The following is a 25,191-nucleotide window of genomic DNA, read 5'->3' as shown; positions in this document are numbered from 1 at the left end:
TCCGAGGGTGACGAAGGAACTGAAGGAAATCCACATTAGGCAGGAAATGGTGCTGGGTAGACTGATGGGACTGAAGGCTGATAAATCCCCAGGGCCTGATGGTCTGCATCCCAGAGTACTTAAGGAGGTGGCGCTAGAAATTGTGGACACATTGGTGATCATTTTCCAATGTTCTATAGATTCAGGATCAGTTCCTGTGGATTGGAGGGTAGCTAATGTTGTCCCACTTTTTAAGAAAGGAGGGAGAGAGAAAACGGGAAATTATAGACCAGTTAGTCTTACATCAGTGGTGGGGAAGATGCTGGAGTCAATTATAAAAGACGAAATTGTGGAGCATTTGGATAGTAGTAACAGGATCGTTCCGAGTCAGCATGGATTTACGAAGGGGAATTCATGCTTGACTAATCTACTGGGATTCTTTGAGGATGTAACTAGGAAAATTGATTGGGGAGAGTCGGTGGATGTGGTGTACCTTGACTTTCAGAAAGCCTTCGACAAGATTCCACATAGGAGATTACTAGGCAAAATTAGAGCACATGGTATTGGAGGTAGGGTGCTGACATGGATAGAAAATTGGTTGACAGACAGAAAGCAAAGAGTGGGGATAAATGGGTCCCTTTCAGAATGGCAGACAGTTACTGGTGGGTTACCGCAAGGCTCGGTGCTGGGACCGCAGCTATTTACAATATACATTAATGACTTGGATGAAGGGATTAAAAGTACCATTAGCAAATTTGCAGATAATACAAAGCTGGGTGGTAGTGTGAACTGTGAGGAAGATGCTATGAGGTTGCAGGGTGACTTGGACAGGTTGTGTGAGTGGGCGGATGCATGGCAGATGCAGTTTAATGTGGATAAGTGTGAGGTTATCCACTTTGGTGGTAAGAATAGGAAGGCACCTATGTGCTGATGTTTGGCGTACTCTTAATCCCACTGCTCGTAAGTATTCCTTTTTTTCAGCTGTTCACAAAACATTCTCACGCATCGATTATATCTTAATGGATAAGGTCTCCTTCCTTCGGTTCAGGAATGTGACTATCATGCGATCGCAATTTCTGATCATGCTCCCCATAAACTGAAGCTTAACCTACCAGCCACAAAACCTGGTTACAGGCCTTGGCGTTTCAATTCACTTTTACTTTCAGATAAAACATTTTCAGATTTTATCTCATTACAGATAGATTTCTTTCTAGAAATTAATCAAACACCAAATATGTCAACATCAACAGTATGGGAAGCACTTAAAGCATACTTAAGAGGTCAGATTATTTCTTACAACGCACAGTTACGAAAAATCAGAAATGCCCGTACAAATGAATTGATGAATAAGATTTGTAACCTTGATTCACGATTAGCAACATCCCCATCAGCTGATGACATTAAAGAACGCCTACTCCTCCAAAAAGAATTTGATCTACTAACCACACAAAAAGCGGAGAACCTCTTGGTTAGGTCCCGCTATACTTACTATGAGCATGGCGAAAAAACAGGGAGGATCCTTGCACACCAACTTCGTCAAAAAGCAGCAAGTCAGGCAATCCCTGAGATCCGGGATGAATCTGGTATGATCTGTATGGATCATTCTGTCATCAACTCACGCTTTATGAGGTTTTACCGTAACTTGTATTCATCTGAATCGCTGAAGGACGACCAATTAATTAAATCATTTTTTGAAAGTGTTGAGATCCCTCACATAGACCCTGTGGCAGCAGCAGAGCTAGAGTCTCCGTTTTCAACAGAAGAAATTGAGATCGCCATTAGGAGGAGTATGCAGTGTGGAAAATCCCCTGGACCAGACGGATATCCAACAGAATTCTTTAAGAAATTTTCTAATCAATTGGCTCCCATTTTAAAATCTGTGTATAATGATTCCTTGTCAGTTGGTTCACTGCCTGAAACATTGCGACAAGCTACCATTTCATTTATTCTGAAAAAGGGCAAAAATCAACGGGAATGTGGCTCCTATCGTCCTATCTCTTTGCTCAATGTGGACAGCAAAATTTTTGCAAAACTGATCGCTCGCCGTCTTGAAAAGGTTCTTCCAACAATAATCTCACCAGACCAGACGGGCTTCATAAAAAGTCGGCAATCCTCCTTCAACATTAGGCGCCTGTATAACATAATTTATAGCCCTTCCCCACCCGACAGACCGGTTATATCTCTAGATGCTGAAAAGGCTTTTGATCGTGTGGAGTGGGACTATCTATTTCATACTCTTGAGAGATTTGGATTTGGACCAATTTTTTTATCATGGATCAAAATTTTATATAGCTCGCCAATGGCGGCAGTACGTACTAATAATAATATATCACCTTATTTCTCACTGACACGAGGGACAAGACAGGGTTGTCCACTGTCCCCCCTCCTTTTTGCGATTACAATTGAGCCGTTGGCTATAGCCTTACATAGCAATAAAGATATTAAAGGTATTACAAGGGCAGGGTTGGAACATAAAGTTTCGCTATATGCAGACGATATGTTACTTCATTTGTCTGATCCTTCCTTATCTTTTCCTGCAGTTCTTAATCTCTTAAGTAAATTTGGCAAAATCTCTGGCTACAAAATTAATACACAAAAAAGTGAGTTGATGCCCTTAAATCTGGCAGCAAGAGAATCCCTGTTTATACGTACGGTCCCGTTTAAAGTGTGCATGGACAAAATAAAATATCTCGGTATCTGGGTCACACATAAATTTAAAGACCTTTTTTCAGCAAACTTTCCCCCTCTCCTGTCCTCTATTAAAGAGGATATTGACCGTTGGGATCTGTTACTTCTATCTTTGGCAGGTAGGATTAACACTATAAAAATGATCATATTGCCCAAGCTTCTATATATGTTTCAGTGTATACCAGTTTTTTTAACTAAAACGTTCTTCATTTCTCTGGATAGAAAGCTCTCTTCCTTTATTTGGAATAAAAAGAATCCACGTATACGCAAAGCTATACTACAGAGACCTTATCGGCAGGGAGGGCTTGGACTGCCAAACTTTCAGTTCTACTATTGAGCAGCAAATATTAAAAGTATTTCTTAATGGATGGAAAGAAATGTATTAACCACTGTACCTGACTGGCTAATTCTAGAGAGAGACTCTTGTAAGAACACTTCATTAGCCGCCTTATTATGTTCAGGTCTGCCATATCCAGAGCCTATTACCAAATACACTTCTAATCCAGTTGTTATTAATTCTTTAAAAATATGGAAGCAATTCAGACAATCCTTTGATATCTGTAAATTCTCAATACTCGCTCCTATTGTAACGAACCATGCATTTCTGCCACCTTCGACAGATGCTTCATTCAGTGCTTGGCTCAATCATGGGGTCTGTTCATTTAAAGACATGTTTATAAATAGTTTGTTTGCATCTTTTGCGCAGATTGTTCAGAAATTCAATATCTCTAGGTCACACTTCTTTAGGTATATGCAAATTCGCAGTTTCATATCTTCTAATATCACTCAATTCCCTTCACAGCCCTCAGACACACTCCTAGACTCAATTAATAACATTACATCAATCAGAAAGGGAAAGATAGGTGACATCTATTCTTTACTAATAAAAGAAAACATGACAAGTCTTAACTCCCTAAAAGAGCAGTGGGAAAGGGATCTGGGCATGACAATTTCAGACTTTATCTGGTCAAAGATGATTGGGGGTATATGCACATCTTCGATATGCATGAAGCATACTGTTATGCAGTTTAAGATTTTCCACCGATTGCACTGGACCAAAGCTAAGCTAGCCCAAATTACACCCAATATAGACTCCACGTGTGACCGTTGCAGGCAGAACCAAGCCACTTTAATTCACATGTTTTGGGATTGTCCTAAGTTATCTAATTTTTGGCAATTAATATTTGATATGCTCTCCCAAACTACCAATGAATCTTTGGAACCATCAGCCCCCCTTGCTTTATTCGGTGTGGTAACACAAAATCTTGCATTAAATAATAATAAACGAAATCTTTTGTCTTTTGCCACGATGGTGGCCAGACGACAAATCTTGATCAGATGGAAAGATTGTAACCCTCCAACATTTGCACAGTGGATTAGGGATATGTTGTATTTTATTAAATTGGAGAAGATTAGGTATACTGTGAGGGAATCAGCTGACAAGTTTACAATGATATGGCAACCTTTTCTTAGTTGTATTGATGCTTTAGGCTCTGATAATTTTATGGTTGGGTAGCGTTTTTGATATGTGTGTATGTAATTAAGAGTGGAATTGAAATATTAGAATGGTCCCTGATATGTCTTAACATTCCGATTTTTCTGCTTCCCTCCTCTCTGGTTTTTTTTTTTTTTTAATTTTTAAAAAAAATGTTTAGTATATTGAATGGTATTGCGGGTGGGGGGTGGTGGGATACTTATCAGCATTAATGTGTTCATGCATTGAATTATCAAAGCTGTATTAATAAAAATCAGAAATAAACTTTGTTAAAATTTTTTTTTTAAAAGAATAGGAAGGCAGAGTATGATCTGAATGGTGTCAAGTTAGGAAAAGGGGACGTACAACGAGATCTGGGTGTCCTAGTGCATCAGTCACTGAAAGGAAGCATGCAGGTACAGCAGGCAGTGAAGAAAGCCAATGGAATGTTGGCCTTCATAACAAGAGGAGTTGAGTATAGGAGCAAAGAGGTCCTTCTGCAATTGTACAGGGCCCTAGTTGGACCGCACCTGGAGTACTGTGTGCAGTTTTGGTCTCCAAATTTGAGGAAGGATATTCTTGCTATTGAGGGCGTGCAGCGTAGGTTTACTAGGTTAATTCCCGGAATGGCGGGACTGTCATATGTTGAAAGACTGGAGCGACTAGGCTTGTATACACTTGAATTTAGAAGGATAAGAGGAGATCTTATCGAAACGTATAAGATTATTAAGGGGTTGGACATGTTAGAGGCAGGAAACATGTTCCCAATGTTGGGGGAGTCCAGAACCAGGGGCCACAGTTTAAGAATAAGGGGTAGGCCATTTAGAACTGGGATGAGGAAAAACTTTTTCAGTCAGAGAGTTGTGAATCTGTGGAATTCTCTGCCTCAGAAGGCAGTGGAGGCCAATTCTCTGGATGATTTCAAGAGAGAGCTAGATAAAACTCTTAATGATAGCGGAGTCAGGGGGTATGGGGAGAGGGCAGGAATGGGGTACTGATTGTGAATGATCAGCCATGATCACATTGAATGGTGGTGCTGGCTCGAAGGACCGAATGGCCTACTTCTGTACCTATTGTCTATAAGTGCAGGTAAGAGCATAAAACAAGGCCATCAGGAAACAAAAAGGCCATTCTATTATCTGAAATTGATCCTGAAGTTTATGCAATTTCACCAACATCCTAGCTCCAGAGAAAGCAAAGTATGTTTCATTTGAGACTGTTGTTTCAAAACTTGATACTTCAATCATAAACCCATAGACATTGCAGAAAGTTACAAATTTCACACAAGAAACCAGAGGGCTGGTGAATGGAAGAAGTTGTCTACACTGCAATTTCTGGACATTTTTTAATCGAGCTTTGCAAGATAGATTTGTATGTGGATTGCTGGATGAACGTCTATAATCAAAATTACTGAACTCACCAGCCCCTACCTTTGATTTGGCATGCAAAACTGCCCTGGCCATGGAGATGCCATCTCAAAATGCACAAATGTTTCGACCAACAACCTTTGGAAAGGGTGCAGAGGAGGTTTACCAGAATTATGCCTGGACAGGGAGTGGATGGAGACTTGGATTGTTTTCTCTGGAATACCAGATATTGCAGGGAGGCTTGGCAGAAGTATATAAAGTTATGAGAGGCAAAGATTGGATAGACAGTTAGAACCTTTTTCTCAGGATGGAACCATCAATTGCTTGAGGGCATAGCTCAAAGTGAGAGACGCAAAGTTTTTTTACACAGAAGGTAGTGATCGCCTGGATAGTGCTGCCAGGGGTACTGGTTGAGGCAGTTATGATAGTGGCATTTAAGAGACTTACGGTTAGCCATTCAACCCCTTAAGCCAGCTCCACCAGTTATCAAAATTATGCTGATCTCTACCTCAACACATTTCACCTACTCGAACCCCTTAATCTTTGACTTCTCTGCTAACTATCCAAAAATCTTTCAATTTCAATTTGAATTAAGTTAAATCAGAGCCTCCACGGCCCTCTGAGATACCAAATTTGAAAGCTTTACCACCCTTTGAGTGAAAAAAAATCATTTCAATCGTGGTGATTGTGGTGATATAGTGCATTCAGAAAGTATTCAGACCCCTTCACTTTTCCACATTTTTCTACGTTACAGCCTTATTTTAAAATTGATTACATTCTTTTTTTTTATCATCAATCTACACACAATACCCCATAATAAAAAAAGTGAAAATAGGTGTTTAGAAATTTTTGCAAAGTAATTAAAAAGAAATCACTGAAATATCACATTTACATAAGTATTCAGACCCTTTACTATGACACTTTGAGCTTATGTTCATCCTGTTTCCATTGATTATCCTTGAGATGTTTCTATAACTTGACTGGGGTCCACCAGTGGTAAATTAAATTGATTGGACATGATTTGGAAAGGCATACACCTGTCTATATAAGGTCCCACAGTTGACAGCGCACGTCAGAGCAAAAACCAAGCCATGAAGACGAAGGAATTGTCCGTAGACCTCCTAGAGAGGATTGTGTCGAGACACAGATCTGGGAATGGGTATAAAACAATTTCTGCAGCATTGCAGGTCCCGAAGAGCACAGTGGCCTCCGTCATTCTTAAATGGATGAACTTTGGAATCACCAGGACTCTTCATAGAGCTGGCTGCCCGGCCAAACTGAGCAATCTGTGGAGAAAGGCCTTTGTCAGGGAGGTGACCAAGAACCCGATGGTCACTCTGACAGAGCTCCAGAGTTCCTCTGTAAAGATGGGAGAAACTTCCAGAAGGACAACTATATCTGCAGCACTCCACCAATCAGGCCTTTATGGTAGAGTGGCTAGACGGAAGCCACACCTCGGTAAAAGGCACATGACAGCCCACGTGGAGTTTTCCAAAAGGCAGCTAAAGGACTCTCAGACCATGAGAAACAAGATTCTCTGGTCTGATGAAACAAAGATTGAACTCTTTAGCCTGAATGCCAAGCGACACTGCTCATCACCTGGCCAATACCATACCTATGGTGGAGCATGTTGGTGGCAGCATTATGCTGTGGGGATGTTTTTCAGCGGCAGGAACTGGGAGACTAATCAGGATCGAGGGAAAGATGAATGAAGCAAAGTACAGCGAGATCCTTGATGAAAACCTGCTCCAGAGTGTTCTAGACCTCAGACTGGGGCGGAGGTTCACTTTCCAACAGGACAATAACCCTAAGCACACAGCCAAGACAACGCAGGAGTGGCTTTATGACAAATCTGTGAATGTTCTTGAGTGGCCCAGCAAGAGCCCGGACTTGTACCCGATCGAACATCTCTGGAGGGACCTGAAAATAGCTGTGCATCGATGCTCCACATCCAACCTAACAGAGCTTGAGAGGATTTGCAGAGAAGAATGGGAGAAATTACCCAAATACAACTATGCCAAGCTTGGAGCATCATACCCAAGAAGACTTGAGACTGTAATCGCTGCCAAAGGTGCCTCAACAAAGTGCTGAGTAAAGGGTCTGAATTCTTATGTAAATGTGATATTTCAGTTATTTCTTTTTAATTACTTTGCAAAAATTTCTAAACATCTGTTTTCACTTTTTTATTATGGGGTATTGTGTGTAGATTGATGATAAAAAGATTAATTTAATCAATTTTAAAATAAAGCTATAACGTAGCAAAATGTGGAAAGGATCTGAATACTTTCTGAATGCACTGCATGTCATTGTAGTGTATTGACATATCATTGTGGTGATATTCTGCATTGTGGTGATATGTCATTCAAAAGAAGCAAAATGAAACATTAATTTTGAAACAATTATTAACAAGACTTTATGCTACAATATTAAAACGTTAAAATGCTAAAAGTATACTAACCTGCTCCAATTGATTGTACCATTGAAGAAGCAGTTTTTCAAGCTGTAATATCATTTCAGGATTGGATGTTGCAGCTTTCACTTGCTCAAATGAGCGTAGCTGAGTAAGGTCAACCGTTTCACTCTTCAACACAACAGATTTTTCCAAGCTTATTTTAGTACCTGAAGAAAATATATTTATAATTAATCCCACTCAAGTAAGCAATGAAACCAGGAATGGGCCATTTGCTCTCTCATGGAGCTGACAGAAGTACTGATGTATAATAAGTTGGACACATAGGATAGTGAAGTGAAAGATGAACACCAGGGATCTCTATCATTGTTCTGACTGTGGAGAGAGATGTGAAAGCAGAGACAGAGAAACTGAGAGAAGCGGTTGGTGTGAGAGGAGATACAGTCGACGTAGCTGTGGAAATCCATAGATCTATAGTAGATATTAGTGGATTGTTCGTCTCCAGTGATTTTTACTAGATATTGGTGGATCGTTAGTCTCCAGTGATGGAAACATAGATGTCCAGAATACAAAGGGAAGTGTCAGAAACAATCCATGTGAAGTTGAGGGCAGGGTGGAAGTTGGTGGCAATGCTGATAAAATTGATTAGTTGTGAAAGTGTTGGGAAGGGGTACCAGAGTAGATTTGTAACATGAACTGTTTCACATAACCTGCAAATGGTGTTTCTGGGGGGCCATTCAAGTGCCAATGGCTACATCATAGGGTTGTAAAAATGAGAAGATTCGAAAGAGTTGTTGAGGGCAAGAATTGGCAACAGGAGGATGAAAGTGTTGATGGCAGGGAACCTAGTTAGATCTTTGTTGAAAAATAGCAGAGGCAGAGACAGGAAATCCATAGTAAAGATGAGGTACTTGGGACCAATGAATTAGAATTTGTCAAAACGGTATGCCTTTACCTGTTCTCACAGCAACAAAACTATTGTGGCGAGTGGTTCGCATGAGGGAAAGCGCAATTGAGGTACATAGAGACCAATGATTGAATATGTTCTGAGAGCTTAAAAAAATCATGAAAACTTCCACAAATAAATGTGCAAATTGGGCATCATTTATAATCTTTTGGGATAGTGAAAAGAAGCAATCAATCCATTTAGATCAATGCCAGGGTGGGGGTGTTTCAGGTGGTTGTGTAGACCACCTGACAAAAGAGAGTGAGGATTCCCCACATGTGCCTGATGATCACCACGCTTTATCAGGCTATGTTGGAACAATTAATGAGGATATCTATGCCACATCATCATCACATCTCTCACTCCAATCTTGGAAGGAATGACTAACCAATAAAGAATAGTCAGAAATTGAACTTATTTATATGATGAACAAATTTGTGGCCAACATCAAAAAAAAAAGCTAATTCAAACTAAGACGTCCGTCCGTCTGTCTGTCTCTAAAACTCTGTGTTTGTTTGTGTGTATGTGTGTATGTGTGTTTGTGTGTATGTGTCCACCATAACCTTTTTGGTTCGCTCAGCCAAAAAGGTACACCATAGCGCCACAATTTTTGGCCCACGTTACTCACCATTATCCTGGGCATAATGTCTAAAAACTCTCATTCAAATTGAAGCTACATTTTTAAAGCTAGAGAGATTTTAAAGTTTAAAAAATTACCTTTCTAACCCATTTCTTGAAGGTCTTCAGCGTGTGACGTCACAATGGCCCCCTTGCGACCGTAACAGATTAGCTCGCGCTCCCCCCCACCCCGCCGGTATTCAGCGTGTGACGTCACAATAGGACACGCACGTCTTTAAGAATTGCGCTCTCTCCCCCCTCCCCCCCCCTCAGGAGGACCAGTGGGAGGACCGACGCCCGTCCCAGCATGCCTCGCGTCTGCCTTCCCCTTATAGTGCAGCGCGACGCCATTCCACGCAGCTCGCGACTAACATTGCTCAACATTGCGAGTCACGCCCCGACAGCCACTCCCCGCCCGCAAACCAGTGCACACACCGGTAGGATCGATGGGCCCGAGCCGGGGATTGCCAACGGGTCCGCGCCTCAGGTGTTGTAGAGAGAATGGGGTGTGTGAGTGGGGAGAACAATTTCCTTTTTTTTTTAAACATTAACACCCCGCTTACTTCAAAGATTAGACTTTTTTAAGTGGGTGAGGGGATGGGGTGGGGGGGAGGAGGGTGGAATGGAGATGGTGGTGGGGGGGGAATGGGGGGGAGGGGTGGGGGAGAGTTGGGTGGGGGAGAGTTGGGTGGGGGGGTCGTGGCAGAGTGGGGTGGGGGAGGAGGGGGTGAAGGAGAAGGGGACAGTGGGGATGGGGGGCAGTGGAGGAGGGGAGAGTGGGGGGATGGGTAAGAGAGAGTGGGGGTGGGGGGAAGAGGGACAGTGGGGGACAGGGGAGAGTGCGGGTGGGGAGGGGAGAGTGGGGGTGGGGAGGAGGGGAGAGTGAGGGTGGGGAGGAGCGCAGAGCGGGGGTGGGGAGGAGGGAGGAGTGGGGGTGGGCGAGAGTGGGGGTGGGGAGGAGGGAAGATTGGGGTGGGGGGAGAATGGGGTGCGGGCAGGGAAGGTGGGGGTGAGGGGAGAGGGAGGGGGTGAGGGGAGGGGGAGGAGGGGTGAGTGGAGGGGGTAATGAGGGTGGAGGCAGGGCTGGGGAGGGGCAAGTGGGGTGCATAGGGGGGATGGAGTAGATCAGTGGGGAGGGGAGGGGGGGATAAGCGGATTGAGTGGGAGGGTTGAGGGTGCTACACCAATACAGGAGAGGCTTTGGGTCCAGGCTCACACATTCACACCCTCTCCCTTTTCCTGTCCCCCCTCTACGAGGAATGGGCCCAGCGGGTATATATATATATATATATATATATATATATATATAAATAATATTATTAAAACTCTCAGGTATTTATTTCACAAAATCCTGGAGTAACTCAGCAGGTCAGGCAGCATCTCAGGAGAGATGCCTTCTCTCCTTCTTCATTCCTTCTCTCCTGAGATGCTGCCTGACCTGCTGAGTTACTCCAGCATTTTGTGAAATAAATACCTTTGATTTGCACCAGCATCTGCAGTTACTTTCTTACTAAAACTCTCAGTTTGTTTGTGTGTATGTGTGTATGTGTGCACCATAACTTTGTAGTTCCGAACAGCCAAAACGGTACACTATAGCGCCACAATTTGTGGCCCACCTTACTCACCGTTATCCTGGGCAGCATTTAAAACAACTTTCATTCACATTGGTGTTATATTTTTAAAGTTAGAGAGATTTTAAAGTTTAAAAATTACCTTTTAAACCGATTTCATTATGATCTTTAGCGTGTGACTTTAACAAATGCTCTCTCTCCGCCCCCTCCGCGTGCCTCGCGCCTGACCTTCCTCCTGTGGCAAGAAGGCAAGGTCAGTCGCTTCCTCTCCCCTTTCCTCAGCGCTGCACGCACGGGGCACAGGTAAGTGGCTTTCGCCGCCAACGGGTCCACGCATCGGTCGGCTTGCTGCCCCTATCACGGCCCCGGGAGACGCTCCCCGCACGCTACCGGCTGCACACATTGGTTGCATTGATGGGCCCGAGGGGGAGGGAGAGTGGGGACTGGAAGGGGAAGGGCAGTTGGGAGGGGGGAAAAGGAGAGGAGGGAGTAGTGGAGGAGGTGGGGAATGGAGGGGGAGAGGGGGATGGGAGTGGGGGATGGGAGTGGGGGTAGATGGGGTGGGGGGGAGGAGAGAGGGGGTATGGGGTGGGGGAGGGGAGTAGGGGTGGGAGGAGGGGAGGGGGTGAGGGGGATGGAGGGGTGAGGGGGAAGGAGTGGGTGAGGGGGGAAGGGGGGGAATAGTGGAGGGGGAGGTGGGGAATGGAGCGGGATGGGAGTAGGTAGGGAGAGGAGAGAGGGGGAATGGTGGTGCGTGAGGGGGTGGGAGAGGAGTGGGGGTAAGGGAGGGGGGTGTGGGGGAGGGAAGGGGGATGGAGTGGGTCATATAAGAATATAAAATATATTGTATCTCTTTCAATATATAATAATCTCTTGCAGGCGAGGGCGATGTGGGGGGTCTGACTGATGCCCAGGTTGAGGGACAGGAGGAGGGTGGAGGGGAGGGAGATGGTGGGGTGGGGGGGGACTGGGTGGGGCGGGGGGGATGGAGGAGTGGGGGGTGGAGGATGGGGGTTGGGGGGGAGTGGGGGTGGGGGAGAAGTGGAGAGTGGGGTGGAGGGGAGGGGGTGGGGGGAGTGGAGTCGGGGAGGGGATGTGGGGGGGAGGAGGGGCTTGGGGAGTGGGGGCGGAGTAGGGGTGGGGTAGGGGGGATGGAGTGGGTGAGTGGGGGGAGTAGGTGGGGGGATAAGGGGGTTTGAGTGGGGGGGGGGTCAAGGAGCTAAACCAATACAGGAGAGGCTTTGGGTCCATGGCTCGCTCTGGCTGCAGCATTGGCGCCACGGGGCCGAGGTAAGTGGCAACTTCTCCCCTTCCCTGTCCCCCCTCTACGAGGAATGGGCCCAACGGGTCCACTTGGTCTAGTATATGATTAAAACTCTGGGTTCGTTTGTGTCTCTGTGTGTATGTGTGTATGTGTGCACCATGCCTTTGTGCTTCTGCACAGCCAAAACGGTACACGATAGCGCCACAATTTGTGGCCCACCTTTCTCACCATTATCCTGGGGACCGTTTGAAACAACTTGAAATTCAAATTGAAGCCACATTTTTAAAGCTAGAGAGATTTTAAAGTTTAAAATTTTCCTTTTAAACCGATTTCATTATGATCTTCAGCGTGTGACATCACAATGGGACCCGCACACCCAATTGGTCCGCGTGACCTTCCTCCCTTACTGCAGCGCGCCGCAGAGACTCTGGCAGAGGGTTCAACAAGATGGCCGTCGCCCGCTGCTCGCAGCAGAAAAAATGCCGCCAAGGTCAGTGCCTTCTCCCTGTCCACTCTCGCACCAGGAGACGCTCCCCGCCCAGCAATGGGTCCATGCTGTCCCCCCCATTCCCCGCAGCAGATTGCAGCCGAGCTGCAGGAGACGCTTCGGCACCGCAGGAGAAACTTTCCCCCTCTCCACCCTTGCTGGCACATGGCCACGGGGGCACTCCCCGCCCTGTAATGGCTGGGGGGGAGAGGGGAGGGAGGGAGAGGGGAGGGAGAAAGGGGTGAAGGGGATGGCGGTGAGGGGGAGGGAGGGAGAGGGGGAAGGGAGGGGGAGGGAGAGAGGGGAGGGAGGGGGAGGGGTGAAGGGGATGGGGAGGGGGTTTGGGGGGATGGGGAGGGGGTCGGGGGATGGGGTAAAGGGGAGGGGTGAAGGGGAGGAGGGGGTGCTGCACCACTGCAGGAGAGGTTTGGACCCAACGGGTCCACTTGGTCTAGTATGTATTTAAATCTGAAATTTATTCTTTGCATCCATTTTAAAGCAGGATAAAGATTATGGTAGTTAATTAAAGCCAACCCATTTTGGTTTTGGATTGTGGCTTGTTTTCGATTTGTGGTATTTATTTTGGTCCTTTCTTGCTGATCTTCTATCAGCAGGTTCTTTTAGCCGATTTATATCGGCAGCTTCTTCTGGCTGATCTTCTTTCAGCCGCTTCTTCGCGTGAACTGAACAAACGCATCGGAGCTGGAAGCTCTCTGGCTCTGGGGGCACGATGCTGCTGTGCGATATATCCACCGGGCAGCCGCGCCCCATCGTTCACGTTGTCTGGCGGCGCAGGGTGTTCGAGGTGCTCCATGGGCTGGCCCACCCTTCCATTCGGGCGACGACGACCCTCGTGGCTTCCCGTTTCGTGTGGCACGGGTTGTGTAAACAGGTTGGACATTGGGCGCGCACCTGCATCCCATGCCAAACTGCAAAAGTACAGCGGCATGTGCGAGCGCCGCTCCAGGAGTTCCCCATCCCTCGACAGCGATTCGACCACATCCGCGTGGACATCGTGGGGCCGCTGCCGCCTTCTCGGGGCTTCACCCACCTCCTGACTATGGTGGACCGTTTCACGCGGTGGCCGGAAGCAGTTCCACTGCCGGACACTTCTGCCTCTACTTGTGCCCGTGCGTTGGCGGCACACTGGATTGCCCGATTTGGGGTGCCACTCGACATCACGTCCGACCGGGGTCCGCAATTCACCTCCGAACTGTGGTCGGCCATGGCTCAGCTACTGGGGGTTAACCTGCACCGCACCACGGCGTACCATCCGCAGGCGAACGGCCTGGTGGAGCGTTTCCACCACCAGCTCAAGGCTGCCCTGAAGGCCCGGCTCGTTGGCCCGGACTGGGTCGACGCGTTGCCATGAGTTTTACTGGGCTTCCGCACTGCGCCCAAAGAGGACTTGGCCTGAATTGGTGTACGGGCCCCGCTGACAGTGCCGGTGAGTTCGTTCCATCAGCCCAGGGTCAGGCGGAACAACCATCGGCCGCCCTGCAACGCCTTCGGGAGACGGTGGGCAAGCTGGCACCGGTGCCGACGTCTCGCCATGGTTCGGTTCAGTCGCATGTTCCTTCCGCTCTGCAGGACTGTCCGTTTGTTTTCCTGCGCCGGGATGCTCACCGGACGCCCCTTCAGCGGCCGTATGAAGGACCGTTCAAGGTGCTCGAGCGTGGCTCTGCCACCTTTGTTTTGGACATGGGGGGTCGTCCTGAGACTGTCTCTATTTCGCGACTGAAGCAGGCGCACGTGGACATTAGCCAGCCGGTCCTCCTGGTGCGGCCTCGCCCTCGGGGTCGTCCTGCGTCCCGGCCCTTACCCCAGCGTCCCCGCGGTTGTCTTCCCCTGGCGGGGTGTTCCGGTTCCTGCGACCGCCGGTGCGCACACGGGCTGGTCGTCTCATATGTCCCCCTGTCCGTTTCGTGCCTCCAGTTCTTGGGGGGGGGGGTCCTGTGGCGGTGCCCGGGGGTTAGGCCACTCCCTGGGTCATTCCCCTCGGCACGGAGTGGACAGGGCTGTTAAGGGGTCTGGTACTACGGGGTTTTCCTGAAGGGGCTAGAGTTTACTCGTGCGGGAGACTGAAGAGAGTGGATGTTCTGATGCTGCATTAAAGATATTATTAATCCTTACCTGGCGTCTTGCCTGATTCCTGCCGCGTCCAGACCCACTACAATATACTACAATAACTAATAAACGCAAAATGGCTCCTATACAAAGTATGTTTCATTTGAGACTGTTGTTTCAAAACTTGATTCTCACATCAATCCTAAGGCCATAGATATTGCAGAAAGTTACAAATTTCACACAAGAAACCAGAGGGCAGGTGAGATTGTGGATGAGTACATCATCACATTGAGGAAGTTGTCTCTGCACTGCAATTTCTGGGCATTTTTGAAACAAGCTTTGAAAGATAGATTTGTATGTGGATTGCTGGATGAACAAATATAATCAAAATTACTGAACACACCAGCCCCTACCCTTGATTTGGCATGCAAAACTGCCTTGGCCATGGAGATGCCATCTCAAAGTGCATGAGTGTTTCGACCAATATGAGCCTGGCACAGTCAACTGTCAAAACACAAGCATGACAATTCAGGGAAAAGGCTTCCATAGCAAAATTCTGGGAAAAGCGCAGATACGTGCTATATCGATGCCATGGCCAACACAAAGCAAATAATTGCCAGTTCAAGGACTCTAAGTGACACAACTGTAAAAAAAAAAAGCCATATTGCATCAGCATGCAGAGTACCATCACAGAACAAAGCAAAATAAAAGGCTCGGCTGGATTGTCAAAGAAGCTCTAAATAAACAAAAGGTTTGACAAAACCAAACGAGTGGGGTTCACAACCTCGAAGAACAGTTAGAGAGTGATGAACTTGGGCTGTATTGCATCTACATTGCAAACGGTGGGTCCAGAAAAGAAAACCTTCAAAGGTCAGAGTGAACAATCAACACATTACTATGAATATTGATACAGCTGCTGACTGCACAATTATAAGCAAAGACACCAATGAATCAAAGTTTAGCAAAACACCTCTCTGGGAAACAACTGTTCAACTGAAAACGTACTCTAGAACACAAAGGCACGGCGCTGAAGTTGCCAATAGTTGTTGCGAGCGATATTAATAGGCCACGTTGATCGAAAAATTGGCTCCACGTACTGAAACTGGATTGGAAATCTGTGTTCCAAGTCAAAGTGTCAACAAAAATAGATCAGTTGAGTAAAAACATCATACTATGTTCAAGGACAGCTACGATGGCATAAAGGGCGAGCAAGCACACATCAGGATTCAACCTGAAGTCAAACCTGTCTACTGTAAACCGTGACCAGTGCCATATTCACTGAAAAGTAAAGTGGAAGCCGAAATCAAAAAGTTGGAAAAAACAGTGTGCTGGTGCAGATCACGGTAATTGGGCTACTCCAATAGTAGTGCTGAAAGCGAACAACACAGAGCGCATACTAACATACCGCATCTATGTGTGGTATCTCAGCTGCACCGGCACGGACAGTAAAGCTCTTCAGCGGGTCGTCTGTAGAGCGCAGAGGATCATTGGGACACAGCTGCCAGCCCTGGATTACATCTACAAGGCACGCTGCCTCAGGAAAGCCACCAGCATCTACAAAGACTCCACACACCCATGCCATCGTCTGTTTGAACTACTTCCATCTGGCAGACGTTACAAAGCCTTCTATGCCTGCACCTCAGACTAAGAAACACCTTTATCCCTAGAGCTATAGCTGCTCTGAATCGGTCCTGCTGAGAGCCCGCCATGATCTGTCTCTGCCCCCAGAGTCATCTGGCACAACTGACCCCTGCATGAACTTTTTTTTTGCACTTTACCTTGTTTCCTTTTTTTCTTTCCCCCCCCCTTTTGTTGTTTGCGTTTTCGCCGTGATTTATTTATATATTTTATAGCATAGATATGGAAGTGACATTCTCGATCTCGTACTTGTACAATGACAAAAAAAATGATATTGTATTGTACAGTGTGATTGCATGGAGGCTATAACATGAACATCAATCAGGCAGTAGATTATGAACAGTATCCACTATTAACCTCACAAGTATGCTTAATTTGCTGGTTCCAAGGAATTTTCTAAGCTAGATCTATCACATGCATATGCCCAGCTCAATGTTGATCGTGAGACCCAGCAGTACCTCACAATAAACACACACATTGGGCGGTAATCTTACAAAAGCTGCCCTATGGTATGAAGTCAAGCACCAAAAATCCTTCAAGTTACAATGGACAAGATTCTCCAAGGAAACCCACACTGTATGAGCACTCAAGATGATGTGCTAATTGCAACTGCTACTGAGGAGGAGAATCTGGAGATTCTCAGCTAAGTGTTGAAATGGCTTGACTATCACAATAAAAAGTTGAAAATAAGCAAATGTGCATTGATGAAGTGTATCTTGGTTTGAAAGTGGATCAACATGGTTTTCAACCAGTGAAGGAAAAGGTTGAAGCTGTAGCAAATGCCCCAACAACACAGAATGTGTCACAGCCTCGGTCCTTCCTGGGTATGGCACAGTATTACGTATGCTTCTTGCCTAAGTTAGCAACAAAGCGAGCTCATCTTCACAAGTTGTTGAAAAAGGATGCAAAATGGGAGGGGTCTAAGGCGCAACAAAATGCTTATGATGCATGCATGAAAAGATTGACTAGTGATGCATTACTTGCTCAGTACAATACAAATCGCAGGCCGAAGTTAGCTTGCGATGCGTCTAGTTGTGGGGTAGGAGCCGTGATTTCACATGTGATGGAAGATGGGCATGAAAGCCTATAGCATTTGCATCATCCATACTTACCAAGAGTGAGCGTAATTATGCACTAATCGAAAAAGAAGCCCTTGGTATCTTCTTTGGGATCAAGAAATTACATCATTTTCTGGTGGATGGGGAATTCAACCTGATTACAGATCATAAGCCACTTCTCGCTATTCTTAGTCTTCAGTCAGCAATACCTATAATGGCAGCCTCAAAGATGCAATGATGTTCTCCTGTCACAGAATAACTACAGCATTGAATGTCAGAGCTCAAAAGAAAATGCTATCACTGATGCATTGTCACGTTTGCCTCACGAAGAATCAGATGTCGGTACTGAAGGTCAAATTTATCAGTGGACAATAACTTTCCAGTCACAGCAGCTGAAATTGCTGCTGAAACTCAAAAGGACACAATGCTAAAACAAGTGTATAAACAAAACTTTGAGTGGATGGTCAGAAACAAAACCAGGTACTGATGAACTAAGACCTTATCATAATGGACAATATGAATTGGCATGTGAACAAGAGTGTATTAAATATGGTCACAGAGTAGTAGTACCCAATTCTTTAGGACAAAGATTACAAACAGAAATCCATAGTGAACACACAGGTATTGTACGAATGAAGTCCATAGCCAGAGGTTGCATGTATTGGCCAGGATTGGACAATGAGAGAGAAACAATGGCAACTAAATGTATTACCTGTCAAGAGTTATAGTAATATATGCCAGCCCAAACTCCCTTGCAAACATGGTCTTGACCTGCTAGACCTTTTCAGAGGGTTTATGTGGAATTTTATGAACAAGGGAATAATAATGTTCTTGTTTTAGAGTCACTCAATGTGGATTGAGATGGTACACAAGGATATAAACGCAACAACAACAAAAAACAGATGCATTGCGGTCCATCTTTGCATGTTACGGCTTACCTGAAGAGCTTGCCTCTGACAACAGCCCCCAGTTTCATGCTGCACTGTTCCAAAATTTCATGAACCTAAACGGTATCAAGCATACCCGAGTCCTTACTTCCCATCCAGTATCTGACAGCACAGCCGAAAGGATTGTCAAGGAAGCTCAAAAGAAACAAGTTCTTGAAAGGAATTTGAAATTCAGTATGTCACAGCGGCTACCTAGATTCTTACAGAAATATCATACACTGCCACAATCTACCACAGGGCATACCCCAGCTGAACTTCTCATGAAAATAAGGCTCAGAACTAGACTGTTTGGTTCTACTTAACCTGTCTACCAAGGTTGAACACAAACAATATGATCAGAAACGTCATTATGGAGAAAATAAAATAAAACGCAGGTTCAAAACACATGATCAGCTTTGTATTCTCAGCCCCCTTACAAAACAAACAAATGGGAAGTGGAAACATTAGTTAAAGTGTGTGGAACCAGGAGATACTTGGTAGAGATAGAAGGATGTGTTAGAAGTGTGCACACAAACCATATGATCCCAGCAAGGGATGAACCAAATAAAGAGCAAAGCAGAGATGAAGAAGCAGATTCATCAGACCTTGGTATTATTCCAAGTTCAGATGTAAGATCAGATTCTCCAAAGAAAGTGGAAACAATCCAGGTAAATGATCCAGAACTTGACTCTCACTGAAGAGCCACAAATTGACTCTCACTCAAAACCACAACCTGAATCGCCCCCCAAACCATGTCAGTGGTCAGAAAGAGTGCGTAAACCAGTCATCAGATTAAATTTGGAAAATAAATTTGTTCTTGTTTGGCTAATTTTCAAGTCATTCTCTTTTCTAAGGGGAGAGCAGAGTAGTGTATATGATGGTAACTGTACCTTTAAGAACTAAGTATCAGATGGTACGATTTGAGTCATGTGATATATTCAAATTGTATCAGTCTTGTGAATATGTGTGTGAGTATGCAGTATATTTTTGTAAAAAAAATAAAGATCCACACTAGCAATTGCTTAACTAAAAGTTGTGTCCATTTCAGTCTACATGCCACTACCGTAATCTTACAAATTTTCTTCAAACTTCAGATTATATTTAACCAGCCATAGTTCCCAGCCTGTAATTCAAGCTGATTTAAATGTTTACAGTATCTTACCTTTTAAGAAAGTGACGTAACTATTAATAGTATCTTTGAAGGCTTTCTTCTCTCTCTGCCCATGTATAGATTGATTAAGTGCTCCCCAATTTCTAGATGCAGAAATAGCTGGTAGGAAAATATTTTCTATCATCGTCACAGCACCATTGAGTATTCCATCAGTACAATCCAAAATGCCAAAGAATGTTTCCTGCAAATAGGCATACTGATTAGTCAAGCACGAATATTAATGTAAGATGTTGAAATTCTGAAATAAAATAGAAAATGCTGGAAATACTGGAAACTTGGCAATATATGTGTAAAGTGGAATACATTTTATATTTCAGGTCAAAAGTCAGTTATAATTGCGAGATAAATGCGGTATACGAATGTTCCATCTACTAATCGCAGAACCAGCCAATTTCCCTTTTTCACACTCTCCTCTGCCCAGCAAAGTTGGACTTCACCCAAAACAACTTCTCTTTCGACTCCTCCCATTTCCTCCAAATGAAAGGCGTAGCAATGGGCACTCATGTGGGCCCCAGCTATACCTGCCTTTTTGTAGGCTGTGTTGAACAATCCCTATTCCAGGCGTACACTGGCCCTATCCCCGAACTCTATCTCCGTTACATTGACTGCATCGGTGCTACTTCCTGAACCCATGCGGAACTCATGGACTACATTAACTTCACCACCAATTTCCACCCTGCACTCAAATTCACTTGGACCATCTACGACACCTCCCTCCCCTTTCTTGATCTCACCGTTTCCATCACAGGAGATAGACTTTCGAATGACTTCTATTACAAACCCACTGAGTCCCACAAATATCTCAACTGCACTTCTTCCCATCCTGCTTCCTGGTCAAGACTCTATCCCCTACTTCCAATTCCTCCATCTACGACACATCTTCACCCAAGATGAGGTGTTCCATACCAGAACACCCAAGATATCTTCATTCTTAAGGGAACGGGGGTTCCCATCTCCCATCAATGATGAGGCCCTCACTCACCTCCTCGGTAACCCACAGCTCCACCTTTGCTCCCCCTGGTCGCAACAAGGACAGAGTCTCCCTAGTCATAGAAACATAGAAAATTACCCAACCTATCTAAGTCACCCTGTAGCCTCATAGCATCCTCCTCACAGCTCACACTGCCACCCAGCTTAGTGTCATCCGCAAACTTGGAGATGTTACATTTAATTCCCTCGTCTAAATCGTTAATATATTGTAAATAACTGGGGTCCCAGCACTGAGCCTTGTGGTGCCCACGAGTCACTGCCTGCCATTCGGAAAAGGACCCGTTAATTTCTTCTCTTTGCTTCCTGCCTGCCAACCAGTTCTCTATCCATGTCAATACCCAACCCCTAAAATCATATGCTCTAATTTTGCATATTAATCTCTTGTGTGGGACCTTGTCAAAGGCATTTTGAAAGTCCAGATACACCACATCCACTAGCTCCCCTTATCCATTCTACTTGTTACATCCTCAAAAAATAATAGAAGATTAGTATAGCATGATTTCCCATTCATAAATCTATGCTGACTTTGACCGATCCTGTCACTGCTTTCCAAATGCGCTGCTATTACATCTTTAATAATCAAGTCAAGCATCTTCCCCACTACCGATATCAGGCTAACCTGGTCTATAATTCCCTGTTTTCTCTCTCCCTCCTTTCTTAAAAAGTAGGGTTACATTAATCTTGTGAGGTTATCCACTTTGGTGGTAAGAATAGGAAGGCAGAGTATTATCTGAATGGTGTCAAGTTAGGAACAGGGGACGTACAACGAGATCTGGGTGCCCTAGTGCATCAGTCACTGAAAGGAAGCATGCAGGTACAGCAGGCAGTGAAGAAAGCCAATGGAATGTTGGCCTTCATAACAAGAGGAGTTGAGTATAGGAGCAAAGAGGTCCTTCTGCAATTGTACAGGGCCCTAGTGAGACCGCACCTGGAGTACTGTGTGCAGTTTTGGTCTCCAAATTTGAGGAAGGATATTCTTGCTATTGAGGGCGTGCAGCGTAGGTTTACTAGGTTAATTCCCGGAATGGCGGGACTGTCGTATGTTGAAAGACTGGAGCGACTAGGCTTGTATACACTGGAATTTAGAAGTATGAGAGGAGATCTTATCGAAACGTATAAGATTATTAAGGGGTTGGACACGTTAGAGGCAGGAAACATGTTCCTAATGTCGGGGGAGTCCAGAACAAGGGGCCACAGTTTAAGAATAAGGGGTAGGCCATTTAGAACTGAGATGGGGAAAAACTTTTTCAGTCAGAGAGTTGTAAATCTGTGGAATTCTCTGCCGCAGAAGGCAGTGGAGGCCAATTCTCTGAATGCATTCAAGAGAGAGCTAGATAGAGCTCTTAAGGATAGCGGAGTCAGGGGGTATGGGGAGAAGGCAGGAACGGGGTACTGATTGAGAATGATCAGCCATGATCACATTGAATGGCGGTGCTGGCTTGAAGGGCCGAATGGCCTCCTCCTGCACCTATTGTCTATTAGCAACCCTCCAGTCCTCAGGAACAGGAACTAGTCCTTACTTTTCACCCCATCAGCCGTCGCATACAACATATAATCCTCCGACATTTTCTCCACCTCGAACGGGATCCCACCACTAGTCATATCTTCCCATCGTCACCCCTTTCCACCTTCCGCAGAGACCGTTCCCTCCGCAACACCTTGGTTAACTCATCCCTTCCGACCCAAACCATCCCCTCCCCGGTTACCTTCTCCTGCAACCGCAAGAGATGCAACATCTGTCCCTATGCCACCTCCCTCAACTCTGTCCAGGGACCCCGACGGTCCTTTCAGTTTAGATAGAGGTTCACTTGCACCTCCTCCAACCTCATCTACTGTATACGTTATTCAAGATGTGGACACTTTTACATCGGCGAGACCAAAAGTAGACTGGGCAATCGGTTTGCTAAACACTGCTTCACTCATTCCGCCTGGACCTACCTGATCTCCTGGTTGCTAAACACTTTAATTCCCTTTCCCATTCCCACACTGACCTTTCTGTCCTAGGCCTTCTCCATTGTCAGAGTGAGGCTTAACGCAAATTGGAGAACGGCATCTCATATTTCGTTTTGACAACTTACAACCCAGGGGTATAAATATTAATTTCTCTAACTTCAAGTAACCCCTGCATTCCCTCTCTCTCCATCCCTCCCCCACCCAAATCACACCAGCTTTTAGTTCTTACCTAACAAACAGCTAACAATGGCCTGTTTCCTTTATCATTGTTTATAATATCTTTCATTCATTTGTTCTATATCTCTCTACATCATCGTCTATATCTCTCGTTTCCCTTTCCCGTGACTTTCTGTCTGAAAAAGGGTCTCAACCCGATACATCACCCATTCCTTCTCTCCAGAGATGCTGCCTGTCCTGCTGAGTTACTCCAGCATTTTTTGTCTGTCTATGGTGATTACATACCTTTGTTTATAGCCTTGTCATTGTACACATATAAAAAATAAAGAAGCGTATCTATATAATAGAACATATATTTCACCAAAACTGAAACATTCACCATATCATTGATAAAGACACAAAGTGCTGGTATACCTCAGCAAGCCAGGCAGCATTTCTCAAGAACAAGGATAGGCAATGAATCTGGTCATGACCCTTTTTCAGACCTTCTTCACAGTTCCTTGTGTTTACCATATTACTGGTGTTACCTTTGGTCAGGGCAAGTTCAGGGATGGTGATGGCGTAGTATTGAGTACAGAAATTGGGGGGGTCATATTGCAGTTACTGTGTATAAGACAGTAACCGGTGGTGAGGCCACATTTAGAGTATTGTGTTCAGTTTTGGGCACCATGTCATAGGGAAGATGTTGTCAACCTAAAAGGGTGCAGAGAAGATTTACGAGGATGTTGTCTGGTCTCAAGAGCCTGAGCTGTAGGAAGAGCTGGACCAGGCTAGGACTCTATTCCTTCGAGCGCAGGAGAGAGTGAGGGGTGATCATATAAAGGTATACAAAAATGTGAGAGGAATAGATTGGGTAAATTGCAGTGTCTTTTGCACAAAGTAGGGGGATCAAGAAAAAGAGAACATAGGTTTATGGTGAAGGGGAGATTTAATACAAACCTGAGGGATAACGTTTTGTACACAAAGCGTGGTGGGTGTAAGGAACGAGCTTCCAGAGGTCGTTGACGAAGGTAATATAGCGACATTTAAGAAACATTTAGACAGGTACATGGATAGGATAGGTTTCGAGGGATATGGGCCAAATGCAGGCAGGTGGGACTATTTTAAATGGGACATGTTGGTCGGTGTGGGCTAGTTAGGCCGAAGGGCCTATTTCCACACTGAATGACTATGGATTACAAGATACGATGGCAAGAGTTTTGTTACATCAAAAATCTAGAGCAAAGTTATGGGTATTGATTTCTAGTCTGGATTGATGTGAGAGTTAGAATTAAAATCTCAATATAGGTGCGAAGAAATTTACATGAAAATTATTAACTTGAAAATCTAGAATTAAAAAAATAATTCAATAATGGTAACCAGTAAACTACCAAATTACCAAACCGTTGTATAAACCTGTCTCTTTCAGAATGTTCTACAGGAAAGGAAATTTAGTATAACCTGGTGAGGAAAGTTACTGAAGAAAATGCTGAGGACAGAATTAATAATCATTTGCAGAAGAGCCATGAAGAGCAAGCTTCAGGGATCATACTTGCGTGGAGCTCAGAGAAGCAGGCAGTTTAAAAACAGATAAAGAGTTAATTGGCTGTAAAGTTTGTTACAAAAGAAGGTGACTCACAGGCAGAGGCAGTTTAAAAAGAGCGCCAAGAACCAGGTTCAGGTAATTTACTAATCAGCCCTAAAGTAGTTGATTAGGTAGCAGATAAGAGTAAGTGCAGCTGTAGCGGAGCGGTCTTGGAGGTAAAATGTGAGTCTTTGGCTCAAGAGTCTGCCTTGGGAGGTAAAGTGGGAGTCTTTGGCTCGAGAGTCTTCGGCGAGGAGGCTGAGGCAAGGAGGCTATGCTTCTTTCAACCTTGATGTGATTTTTGATACTGAAGAAATGGCAGGCATGTTGGTGCAGTGTGTTTCCTGCAGGATGTGGGAAGGCAGGGACACTGCTGGAGCTTCTGGGAACTACACCTGCAGGAATTGTGTCCAGGTGCAGCTCCTGAGTGAACGTGTTTGAGCAACTGGAGAAGCAGTTGGTTGACCTTAGAGCCATCCGGGAAGACGAGAGTTTCCTGGACTGGACCTACAGCAAGGTTGTCACGCCACGGATACAGGAAGGGCAAAGGTGGTTGACTGTGAGAAAGGGCAGTACAAGTGGAGTGCAGGAGACCCTGGTGGCTGTGCCGAATGAAAATGGGTACACCCTCTTGGAAGTTGTCAGGGCAGAAGATGCTTCCGGTCCAAATGGCGGACAGGTCGGTGGCTCCAATACCAACGATGAGACTCGACCGGTGTTGGGCAGAGCCATAGTGGTGGATGACTCCATTGTCCGAGTTGCAGACAGGAGATTCTGTGGTGGAAGGCGAGACTCGAGGATGGTCTATTGCCTCCCTATCGCCAGGGTTAAAGATGCCATGGA

At 45.3% G+C, this 25,191-nt stretch overlaps 1 protein-coding gene across 1 annotated transcript in view; it reads right to left on the bottom strand.

Annotated features, from left to right (window-relative positions):
- Nucleotides 1-25,191, bottom strand: part of LOC144593844 (dynein axonemal heavy chain 8-like) — a 624,642-nt gene that overhangs the window by 572,009 nt on the left and 27,442 nt on the right. The window contains exons 6-7 of the mRNA XM_078399962.1: nt 19,656-19,845; nt 7,967-8,127 (exon numbers count right to left, since the gene is read on the bottom strand). Coding sequence (XP_078256088.1) covers nt 7,967-8,127; nt 19,656-19,845 — 351 coding nt within the window. The remainder of the gene's footprint in view (nt 1-7,966; nt 8,128-19,655; nt 19,846-25,191) is intronic.

This window comes from Rhinoraja longicauda, chromosome 5, assembly GCF_053455715.1.
Source record: "Rhinoraja longicauda isolate Sanriku21f chromosome 5, sRhiLon1.1, whole genome shotgun sequence".
Taxonomy (NCBI): domain Eukaryota; kingdom Metazoa; phylum Chordata; class Chondrichthyes; order Rajiformes; family Arhynchobatidae; genus Rhinoraja; species Rhinoraja longicauda.
Note: the sequence above shows the minus strand (reverse complement) of the source record. Positions and strands in the feature narration are given on the sequence as shown.